Raw genomic sequence first — 12,733 nt, 5'->3', positions numbered from 1 at the left:
TATATATATATATATATATCTACATATATAATAATGGATATTTCTGATGCAAGCTTTATATTTTCATTTTCCTTTTAATATATATTTTGCCTTTAATCTCCAAGTGGAACATGGAAGTAAAGAGTACCAAGTTTTGGTCTAGACACCCCAATAGAAAACACCTTTCTTCATTAAACACACATGGTTTCCAGCAGTTTAAAACTGAGGGTTGTGGGGGCAACTGGGTGGCTCAGTTGGTTAAGCATCTGACTCTTGATTTCTGCTCAGGTCATGATCTCATGTTTTGTGAGTTTGAGCCCCAGGTCAGGCTCTGCATTGACAGGATGGAACCTGCTTGGGATTCTCTCTCTGCCTCTCTCTCTCTCTCTGCCCCTCCCCGACTCGTGCACGTGTACTCTCTCTTTCAAAAGAAATAAATAAACTTTAAAAAATAATAAAACTAATGATTGTGGAGAGTGGACTTAATATGTCCTTTTTTAGAGGCAAGACTGTAACATTTTGAGACTTCATTCAGCAGGATAGTTGCCTGCCTGTCCAAATTCAGTGCCTTTTTGCCCCAGCTCTCACCTGGGTCTTGGGGGTTGCTTGCCAGGGCTTTATTCCTTTAACTTAAACTTTGATCTCTGTTAAAATACATGTATTTCTTTTCCTCCCCTTTCCTGGGAACTCTAAGCTATTTCCAGTCATTTAAATATAATGAACTCTTTCGGATCTTTTCTGAGGGGCAGGCTTGGGTGGGTGACACAGAAGCGCCAGGAATGAGGTTATGCCCCCTGTAGAAGTCAGCAAGCCTGTGCAGAGCCAGTGGCCAATAAATTCAGAAGAGGGCTGACAACGAGAGAATTAGGGCAATCATTGATGCCAAAGGCCCATTTTGTATTATTGTAAATCTGTATGATAAAACGATCAGCTTTAGTTTAGTGATAAAATGCATAAATTTTAGCATGATGATTAAACAGTTGAAGAGATGTTTGGTTTGAATTTTTATTTTTCTTCCCAACTAAAACAGTCTCATACAGGTGGTCTATATGAAGGCAGTAAAATTAAGGAAATATGAAAGTGATAAATCATTGAACCCATTTGTTTCTACAAAAGTTACTTCTTGAGAGTAGATAAAAGCACTTTGAACATGTTCACTTTTTCTCAGGTCACAGGGGTGCTTTTTAATAAATTACTTTTCTCAGGCACTAAGGGCCACCTTTATTCATTTGAAAAGGTTAATGTAGCTGCTGAAAATGTCCAAGTTTTTCCCAGAGAATAATTTATGCACCGAAAGTCCGTTTTTTTTTGAAATGCCTAAATAGTGTAAAAAAAGGGCGAAGTACAAATTAAAAACAAGTAGATTTGGCATTTCATAACTAAAGTAGTTTTTTAAATTTATGTGTATTGATTATATATCCCTGACCACCCCATTTAAAATTTCAATACTCTCATCCTGCTACCCCAGAGTTTCCTATCATTCTTTTTGCTTTATCTTTCTCTATAGTGCTTATCACAAATATACTCTGTATTTTACCTATAGATTTTGTTTTCTTCTGATTTCCATTACTAAATGTAAGTTCTAGGAAGACAAAAATTTTTAGCTCTCCCTCTTCCCCATGGATAGTACCAGGTATATGTAAGCATTCAATAGTGTTTAATAAATGAATGTATGGGTAAATATATTTTGATCAAATTTACTAAGTAATTGCCATTTTCTCATTTGGGTAGTGTAGGATTACTTTCTAGAAGGAAATGCCACATGATAGTTGAGGGTGGTTTCTGGAGTTATTGTGCATTGAATCTTGATTTTAACACTGGTTATCTGTTTAACCTTGGGCAAATTATTTCACATTTCTCATCCTCAGCATAAGATGAATAAATTACCTATCTCATAGTTAGATAATTGTATAAAGTACTTTAAAAAACCCAATCTAGTACACTGTATGTCCTTAAAAGTCACTAGTACTATCATTAAGACAATCTGTGAAAAGAATAATATTCTTTATGCACTCATTGCCTAAGTGAAATAGTCATGACAATTATGTAGATATTAAAAATATTTTGCCTCAATCATAGATTCAGTTTGAGGCATATGTTAAGTATACATTATTAATATAATTTACTTTCTGAACATTATCAGCATATTAATTGTATTTATTTGACAAACTCCAATTAAGTCAAACAGAGTAGTGTAATAATTCCAAAGGTCAAGTTGGTTTTGAATTCTACTCTGTCATTTACTAGATCTGTGACCCTGATCAAGTTAATAAAAAACTTTAGGCTTCAGTTCCCACATTTGGGACATGGGTAAAAAAATAAATCTATGTTAGTAGTTGAATATTAAGCAAAGTCCAATGCCTGGGACATAGCAGATCTCAATAAAAGAAAGGTCAAAAAAAGATAATTGGATATGCAAAATTAGAAAACAGTGTTTATGACAGAACTGTATCAATTTATACAAAATTAAGTGAAAATTGAAATGAAATTACATTTTTCTGACTCATGCTCAATCTTACATCTGAATTTATATTTTAGAAGAAGTGGTCATTTTAAAAAGAAAATTTAACATGAGAAATAGTGACATATTTAACAGAAAATCACTTAGCCCTTGATTTCCTTTGTATTGCTAAATATGAAACATGTAGCCTATTAGTACTACTTTAAGAGATGCAAGTGTTTCTTTTTAAAATTAACACATCTGAATTCCTTAAAATTCAATGTTGTGCATATAGTTGTCTTCTCTCTCCTCTCTCTCCATCAATTTAAATTCATAAAGATACAAAGCTAAGAAACACATGCATAAACCTTGTGCTCACTAATCATCAAGGTTTTTCTTATCTAAGAACTTGCTATTAATGTTTTGTAATATTGGCCATGTTAGGCAGTCTTATACACCACAGTTAGCACCAAAGTCACTCGGGTGCTGGTTGCTTCACTTAGTTATGGTGGAGAAGATGGGAGATGCCTTTGCTCAAGCAGTTTGCTGAAGCCACAATGAGACAGCAACCACTGCACATCACACCAGAGTAGACGATGAAAGTTAGGTTCTACTATGTGACATGAAGCTCAACTGAACTTTTTTAGCCAGACCAGGACTGGATACAGATGTCTAGAATTATACTCGTCTAGGAGCTAGGGAGACTGAGCAAACAGGACTTTGTGCTTTAATTATTGTAAAGAGTCTCAAAATAGTTCAGGGGCACCTGGGTGGCTCAATCAGTTAAGTGTCCGATTTTGGCTCAGGTCATGATCTCACAGCTCATGAGTTTGAGCCCGGCGTCGGGCTCTGTGCTGACAGCTCAGAGACTGGAGCCTGATTCAAGTTCTGTGTCTTCCTCTCTCTCTCTCTGAGCCTCCCCCACTCACACTCTGTCTCTGTCTTTCAAAAATGAATAAATGTTAAAAAAAATAAGTTAAAAAATAGTCCAAATCCCAGGCAATGCCATTTCAGAAAAGAACTTTAGGAGCTATTGCAAGATAGCATTTTGAAGCTTGCCTCTGTGCACTGATGTTCATAGTTTCCATGTACAGGGGAAATGATGAGATAGGTTTGAGGGTAGGAAATACACAAGTTAATAGTTCATTATTTTGTTTTAACTTCCAGGTGGAATATAAATACAAAGTTTTGAAAATGCCATAATCTCTGTCACTGTTACAGGGATCAAAATGTGGGTATTGCCTACACAAGAGATGTGGGTGTCCTTTAAAAATCTCCTGCTTAATGGTCCTTAATATTAACACACTGATCAGTACAAAGGATATTATAATAATGTGATTCAACTAATCAGAGATGATATTAGCCCATGGGACACCTTTGTGCTGAGCAATCTAGTTCCAGAGCATGTGTCTTAGCCAAGGGAGCACAGGCCCTGTTACTATCCCTCTTACTGGATGTACTTGTGCAGGGGACAACTTGCACATCAATACATGGCAACCCTGAAGCTTCTTTATGTCCCGACTATGCTATGTTCTTTATGTGCTTACACTTTATAGAGCTTACACTTTATAGTCATCTTTATAGTCTTGCGTTTCTGATGAGAAATCTAGACAATGACTGAGGGAGGATTGAATCTATAACTGCCAGTATCAAAATCAGTGTATATTCTGTTTATATAAGATGTCTTCTACTTCTGTATTCCTTTCATCAAAATATATGTACCAAGGGTTTTAATCTTCATGACACTTCTGTGGGTCCTGCACAAAGTGTAAGGGAGAGAAGCATGGCATTTTTGGACAACCTCAAATCTGATCTACTTTGTAAAGCTAAGACTTTGCCACCATTGTTGGTAGGCTGCTTCAAAAAGCACAAGTTTCTGACCTATTTTTGGTAAACATAGATGTGTCCAGTTTAGTTTATAATAATAATTCTCAAAGTTTTAACAGCTAGGGCTTTTTCTCCATTTTTTAAAAAGAAATTATTTTCTCCCTCTTAATCCCCATACTACAAAAATACATGTTTTATGCAGGTTGCATTCACTACATAGAATTTGTTTATCCATTTTCAGATGAAAAGATCTATTAAAGAGCTATGGCTTCATGACTTTAAAGAAAAGTAACTGATCATAAATAGCAACCAAAATAACACCCAATGTTTTTAATAGCAGATGATATTTAGATAGTGTGTGCAGAAAATGTTAGCAGAAATGCTTGTTGAATTCTGGTTTCCCCAGTTGCTTTCCATGCTATTTAACCTCCCTGAGACTTATTTGTCTTTCTATGTATATGGAATAATAATTCCAGTCTCATCCAACATGAATGAGAGATAATAGGCAAGTGACCTGGCACACAGTGCCTTCTTTGTGCATAGTGTCCACTCAGTAAGTGTTCTTTTTTTCTTGTGAAAGAATATAAAAGTTAGAAAGTGTTTCAGAATAAAAATAATTCATCAATGAAAATTCCCAACTCTGTGAATCCCTAGGCATGGAAGGCATTTCTATCTTGGAAGACAACAGTGTGAGTCCAGAGTCTCCAGTGCCTCACGGGTATCAGTGGGGCCCATCATGAGAAGGGTGTGGCAGAGCATATACAAGGTGTATGTGTGGTGGGGAGTGATGCTCAGAAACAAGCTGCTCTCTTCCCTATCACTGTTCCAAAAACTCCAAGAGAGCAAGGCTTTCTTGTTATTTGAAGGTCTTGAGGAGCTAGATGATGGCAGTATAGATGTGGCCAAGAAAGCCCAGGGTCTGGATCAGAGATTTGTGTGAACTTTTCGTTTACTGAAAGTCCTAGGGAAATCAGAAGTGACTAGACGTGTGGCTATTCCCCCAAAAGTCATGAGGTTCATGATGGAGTAACATGTTATAAGGCTGAAGGAAGGAAGCTCCTGATAAATTAATATTTTTTCAGTCTATTTTTAAGAGTACACTCATGCCTTCCTTTCCCACATCCTTACAAAAGTGACTTTGTTCACCATAAACTTGTTATACTAAAATGATAGTTCAAAAGCAAGATGTATTTCCTTCCTTTTGCTAAAGACTTGATTAATCATCTAAGGGAAGAAGATCTTTAAGGGCAGCTAAAATACCACCATCCCCCAAACCCCAAGCTTTTAAAATGCACTAAATTATTTGAGTAAACCATTTACAATTTTATTTTCTTTTTGCTTTTCACACACAGACCAAAACCACGAACCCAAAAGATTTTTTTTTTCAATGCACAAACTATGCTCTGAGAATTAGTTGGGTGCTTTTGGAAGATGGTTTCACTTTATCTGATCAAAAAAAAGGGCAGCAAGGGGGTAAAGTATTAAACACCAGACTGATTGGAGTTTAATTATCAAAGTCAATTTATGTTTATTTGTTCAACACACAATGACAACTTAAAAAAATCACTTTCCATTACTTTCATCTGAGAATTCAAGGTGTTCACTTATATGTATTGGTCCTACTTACCAACCAATGAAGAGTCATTGGATTCATGATGTCAGCCTACATATAGTATTTTTCTGTTCTCCCTTTTGCTTTAGTCATGTGTTTCTGGGGGAAAAATGATACGTAAACCACTGATTTTGGGAAGTAGCACTAGTCTGGAATTCCTTTGTTGAGGGGAAAATTTTCCTGACATTATTTAATCGTTAAGAGTATCAAGAATTCTCTGAGAATCAAGTATTGAGTGTTGAATCCCTTTTACTTTATGCATATTGGTATTTTAAAGTATAGAGTTGTTTCTACATTGGTCGATTGTCCAACTATACTGTTCTAATCTGTTAAATATTTGGTTTGAGTTCTTCCTACATATAACACATTTTCTTTTGCAAACTTTATTACTTATATGTTAGTTCTTCCACTACAAAAGCCTGGATTTGTCACTCTTAGCAAACTGACAGCAAAGAGTGGAAATAATTTTCAAATATTGTAACCAAAATTTCTACCTTGTTGCTGATAATTGTTTTTCATCATTCTTAGGCATTAAATGAGGTTTGCCTGTAAGGATATAGACTGCCAGCCTATCTAACAGTGAGCTCAGATCAGCCTCAATCTTTTCAGCAAGTAAGAGTGAAGGCTCGTGATGTCCACATGATTAGTAACTCTTTTCCAGGTTTTGCAATGGAACAAGTATGGTTGATGTTGCTTCTAACAAGTAGAGTGCTTCTGGGATCTGCTCAGTTTAATGGCTACAACTGTGATGCCAACCTCCACAGTAGATTTCCTGGTAAGTATGAACCTAATCTTTTCTTTAATTGTATCATGAAAGAGTGACCATGTTTGAATAGTAAGGCGCTTAAATACATATGGAAAATGGAGGGGGGTGGATATCCATCTATGTTAAGTGGATATTAACAAGTGGCAAATGACAAAAGACATTTTTCTGGAATTGTAATTTATATCCACATTAACATACAAAGTGTTCATCATAGTTAATATTATTATAATGGCTGCTCACAAATGTGAAAATTATTGGCTATTGGGTGATAGAATAAGGAGAGGCTAATTTCATCAAAATTTGCCTAATTGATGCCTTTTTCTTCCCCATAAGTTAATTCAGACTTTCCAAATTGTCACTGTATGCTAATAGATATACTTAGGAATAATATTTAAGAAAATGTGAAATATAGGACATTACTCAAAAAAAAAATTATTTCAATGCAGTATTGGTCATTACCAAAGCACACAGGCCAACTTCAGAATGCATGGTTCAGCCACCATCAGTATTGTGACAGATATGAGATTTTGACTGTATTGATGGACATATCCCACAGGTTTCTAAAATCTGTATTCAATGAGAAGATTACTTACTGAATTATCAGCTTTCCATTTAAGCATTCATCATTTTTATATCAGCTAAAGTTATAGAATCACAGTTAAACATTTACAAAATAAAAACAGAGAGTCTGAAATCACTTTTCCAAGTTTGCCATGCAAATGGAAATGCTTTCTGTCATGTTTTATATTTCTCAAGCCTGCCGGTACTCCTGTGTTCAGAGCATGCCTGAGGAACAGCATACTTGTAAAGAGCAATCAGTAGGTAGTTGTGTAGTTGGTGTGGGATTTTTAATTTATATGAAGACAGGTAATTTGAATTTCTCCTGAATAAGGGCCAGAGTGTGTAGGAATGTCTTCAGGAGCCCAGACTTGGTATGCAGGCGCTTGGCACGGTGAGAACAACCTTCAGTTCAGGGTAGGGAGTATCTAAAGGTAAGTCTAGCAAGGTATTCTAAGAAGGGTTGTTAATGATTTTGAGTACTATCCAGGAGGGCCTTTAAAAATTTTTTGGGGGGATGGAAAATTCAAACATACACAAAAGTAGAGATTAGTAAAACAAGCAATTGTACTGATCATCTAATTTCATCAGTTATCAACACATAAATTTTGCTTCATCTCTCTCTGCCTCTTACCACTGTCGTTTCTTGAATATTTTAAGGTGAATTCATTATTCATCTTCAGAAGGTATATCTGATGGAAAAGAACTCAAACAAAATCTTCACCCTTCATGTACATGGCTAATAAAGCTAACAATAATCCCTTAATATATTATCTAATACTCAGCTAAATTGTCTCTAAAACATCCATACAGTGCACTTGTTGACATGTGTCTTTAACCTATTTTAATTTATAACAGTTTCTCACTGTCCCTTGCTTTTCTAAAATGCTGCTTATCTCTTCAAGTAATATGGTCATTTGTTTTGTGGAATTCTGACTTTTGATCTGGTTGATGCAGCTTCAATGTGTCATTTAACACACTCCTCTTTTCCTGTATAGTCTATAAACCGATTAGAGCTAAAGGTTTGAGTACATTCAGGTTCAGTTGTCTGGGCAAAAAGACTTTGTATGTTATTTGTGTGAAGTATTTTGTCTATTTTGTCAGCAAACAAAATTTGAAGAGCCATTAAGTCCTTTTTAAAGGTATTCTTCTAAGCATCTGACATGGCCATATTTTGTTTTAGAAAGCCAACACTGGGAAAAGCAAAAGATAGAATGAAGTTGGAAGAAACTGGAGGCAGAGAGAAATGTCACAAAGGCAGTGTCAGTGGGAACAGGGGCAGGAGACAAATCTTAAGAGATATTTTTGTGGTGGACTCAACAGAGTTTGAGAATTGGTTCCATTGGGGAGGTGAGAGAGAAGATGATATGATGTCTTAGATGATGTTATGAACTTGGATAACTGCATGTTGATACTACTGACACCAAAAGTTTAGGGCACATGGATGTTTTAGAAAGAAAGTTTGGTCTGGGAAATAATGAGTTTGAGGAGCTTCTAGAATTTATAATGGCAGCCTCTATCCAATAGTAGAAAATATAGAGAGGTTGATACCGAAGATAACTGTGTGGGATCTGTGTCCCCGTGCAGTGAGTGAGTAATGAGTGAGGGTATAGGAAACTTAAAAGTAGGAAAATAGACTACTCTTTAGATAACTTTGGTAGTGAGGGAAAGAGACAAGTAAACTGAGCCAACAATTTAGTAAGATTTAGGGATTAGAGAACTAGAAGCAATTGAGTATACACAAATAAAGGAAAAGTATGGGGAATACCAATAAGGAAATAATTGATGTAATGAGGAAAAAAAATATGGGAAAGAGCAAAGGTACAGGTGGAGAAGTTGAAGTTGGGAAACTGGTAGTTGTTACCTTGATTTAGGAGAGAAGGAAAAATAAAAGACATGGACAGCGAAGTTGAAGGATACTAATTGTGACATGGGAGGCAAAGGCCCTCAGGAGAGTGAGGGCCCAGAGGTCTGGCTGGGACCTAGGGAAAGTGGCCAAGCCTTATTCTGTTATGCATAAAGAGGAGACCAAAATTTAAAAAGATTACTGGGCAGAGATCTAGCTGATGTTGTACGTATATACTTGAAAAGGTAAATAAAAGAGGTAAATGAGCCAGGAAGTGAGAAGGACAGCATAGGGAAATATGGTACATTTAAAAAATGATGTTAAAACATTCAGTTACAATGGTGCCCACTGACCACCTACATCAAAATTACCTGGGATGGTTATTAAAAGTGTTTTAGCCCAAAACTGTTTACTGTTTTATACCAAATATGTATTGTCCAAATCTCTGATTGTGGTGCTGGGAATCTGTATTTTAAACCCTGCAGAAGAGTCTACCATGCATTTAAGGTAAGAACAACTGACATAAAATATACTATTATTTTCCTTAGCCCATTATTCCAATTAAAAGCATAGTCCTATGTTAGGAAATAAAATTAAAAATAAAATCTTCCCCCAATCCAGAAATGCTCTCTGTAAGATAGTAGAGATGAAAACACTTATCATTGAGCAAGCATTAACCAGAATGTGATGTTCATTGTAAGCAATCTATCAAGAGATTGCAGAGAGAAATCTTGCTCTTTCATATAGCCAAGCAGATACAACCCATTACATATATTTTCAAGATACCATAACTAGTCCTCAAATAAGAGGACTTGACAGCATCATTTGTCACATATAGTTCATTCTAAATATACCTGGTGATTGGGATGACCATCTGTGTTAGCACATTGGCTTTATCTAGAGGAAAAGTAAACTCATACCTTTACAAAAGGAAGTACTTTTGTAATTTGGAGCCATGCTTCCTCCCGGGTTAGGATCCTGTTCTCCCACAGAAACTGTGAGGTTGGAGTGTTATTTTCCTTGATGTTTATACTTTCAAGAGATGGTTCCCAGATCTTTGAATAAGATTCCCAGGTCATACAGCAGACAGAGGCCTATCTAGTCTTCAAAGGACTTATACATTTCAAAGAAAAGAGAAAGTATTTAGAATTACAGGTTTTCTGGTGTAAATGGTTTAAGAAAAGGAAGGGAGAAGTTTCTTTGCTTATTCTAAACAGGGAGAATTAAACCTCTTGTTTTTAATTTGTATTTGACCTTATACATGTTAGCACTTTTAGTACTGTCCCACTTAGACAGCAAATACCCAGACTTTCCAAATGTACATGCACACACACACACACACACACACACACACACGCAATTTATTTATTACAATGTAAAATCTATATTAAAAAAATCTGAGATCCAATAACTCCAAAGTCCCAGGAGAGGCTTTAAGTCTATAGAGGTGTTATTTTCAAGTGAGCCTATTTTTGCAGGTTGTTTGCAGAAGACCAGAGTGAGCAAATAAAGCATAAAGGTTAATTGCTCACTCCCCTCTTGACTTTTGGCTTCTCTTCCACATCAGGATCACCCTTCATGTCATCAGGACCTCCACGAGCTTCTTAGATAGTAAGCCATGGGATAGAATGAGAATGAGTCTGGCAAAGGAGAGGGGCTATCTAAATGCAAAGTAATGTTAATAATGATGAAAGTAATCATCTCACCCTATCTGACCTTTGCTGTTTCATGACATTAGAACTATTTTCCTTAATTTCCATGGCATTTATCCTTGGACCTAGGGAACTGCCATGGTCTAATTCATTTTAAATTTAAAGGGATACCATTTAATTTTAAAGGTAGTTAACTCTTGACTATCCAAGCTAATAGCAGGGAACAGACTTATACTCCACTGGCATTATGGTAGTGCTCTTCCCAGAATAAAATTCAAACCACAGTTGACTTTTAGAGTACCATAGAATTATTTGCCCTAAATTAAATATGTGGATAAATGCATTTGGCCTCTATGACTGACAAACACCTTCTGGAACTATCTCCTTTTCTTTTTTTTTTTTTTTTTTGAGTGTGGAAAACAATGGAACTGAGCTTTTTTCCAGGGAAAACTGTTTTACAAGAAACAGTACACTGAGACATTTCCAGAAAGTTATTGCAGACCTGGAAACTTTACAAATGTTCTTCATGTCCAGCAAAGGCAATAACATCTTTCATCTTTAANCTTTTCCTTAGCTTCTAAGAAGTCTTTAATGACAATCAAGGAAAGATTAAGCTTCTGGTACCAGAAATTTGGTGGCCTGACACTGTCTTATGGTGAACTAACCACTCATGGGAAACTAAATATAAGTCAGTGTTACATAAATTGTCATTTTGTATTCTATTTAAACTATTTGTATTCTATGTAAACACTAATCAATCCATGTATTGAATGATACACACATTACTAATTCTTTCTTGTATTCCTTAGACAAACCTATAAAATCTTTTAAAATCATTTTATAATGGGAAATTGAGGATTAGCGTTTGTTTAATGATGCAAAGCTAGAAATTGACAGAGGTATAAAACCAAGACTCTTTCCATCAAACCATGATGCCCTAAAGTGAATTCTGAATACAAATTTAACAGAATCACGATAGAATTACACATTAAGGAATCTGAAAAATCATATAATAGGAGAAGTTGTTTAGTCTTTTTAGTACCTACTTGACTAAGGAAATCTTTTTTCCTACAATACCAATTAATATTTCAATAAACAGCAATGTTTCATAGGAAATAAAATTAAACATCACAAATTTACCAGAATTTAGAGGTTGGTCAAAGAAAATGAACTCCAATATTGTGTTAGGCTTTGCTTAACCATTGCATTTCTCTGTGCCCAAAGACAAAGAGTGGATAATGGACTAATTATTCAAGGGAACATGTTTTGGCCTTTCTATGTTAAGAAAGACCAATTCTCCTGCCTTTCTACATAGTAGTAGTGTTTTGGTCTCCAAGTTGCCCAGGCGATGCCTGCCTTCTACCTTGCACCTGTGACTACAATTACTAGACCAGATGAGGCAGAAGAAGTGATCCAGGCAGCGATCACTTCCTGATTAATCTAAGTGATAAAATGCAGTGGCAAGCAAGTTCAGTGACTGAATATTTCAGAGTCCACCCCCTTCTTTATTTCAATAATGAAGTTCTTTATTACATGAGTTTTTCACTTCCTCTGCTTGTATAAGTAAAACCCATATGCTTTCTCCTGCCAGAAAAAGATGACCAATCTCTTCTGGTTCCAGAGAACATAGGGCAGCTAGTGTGAATATAAGTCTGCAAAATTTGCCTTAGACTGCATATGAATTTCCTGAGGCACTAGAAACAACAGCTTGTATTTGCTAATTAGAAACAGATGTGAAAAACCAAGGTGGCAAGAAACCCAGATTCGGTGTACAGAGGAAACTTGAATTCCTAATCCACCTTAAATTCTTCATCAGCTGCTGGTATTTTGTGTAGATGAAAATCAATACCCCTTTAGGAGTTCTTGCTCTTTTAGCACCAAAACCTTGATATTGTATAAAATCTTTAAAAAAAATTTTTTATGTCTTTATTTTATTTTGAGAGACAGAGACAGAGAGAGAGCAGGGAGGGGCAGAGAGAGAGGGAGACACAGAATCTGAAGCAGGCTCCAGGCCCTGAGCTGTCAGCACAGAGCCTGACGTGGGGCTCAAACC

At 35.9% G+C, this 12,733-nt stretch overlaps 1 protein-coding gene across 13 annotated transcripts in view; it reads left to right on the top strand.

The window, feature by feature from the left end:
* Positions 1 to 12,733, top strand: part of ZPLD1 (zona pellucida like domain containing 1) — a 335,829-nt gene that overhangs the window by 281,191 nt on the left and 41,905 nt on the right. For all 13 annotated transcript variants that reach the window (XM_077774868.1, XM_077774866.1, XM_077774861.1 and 10 more), the window contains one exon: positions 6,520 to 6,633. In XM_077774868.1, coding sequence (XP_077630994.1) covers positions 6,528 to 6,633 — 106 coding nt within the window. In that variant the 5' untranslated portion in view covers positions 6,520 to 6,527. The remainder of the gene's footprint in view (positions 1 to 6,519; positions 6,634 to 12,733) is intronic.

This window comes from Crocuta crocuta, unplaced genomic scaffold (assembly GCF_008692635.1).
Source record: "Crocuta crocuta isolate KB4526 unplaced genomic scaffold, BGI_CrCroc_1.0 scaffold6, whole genome shotgun sequence".
Lineage (NCBI taxonomy): Eukaryota > Metazoa > Chordata > Mammalia > Carnivora > Hyaenidae > Crocuta > Crocuta crocuta.
This window is presented reverse-complemented; position numbering and strand designations above follow the sequence as displayed.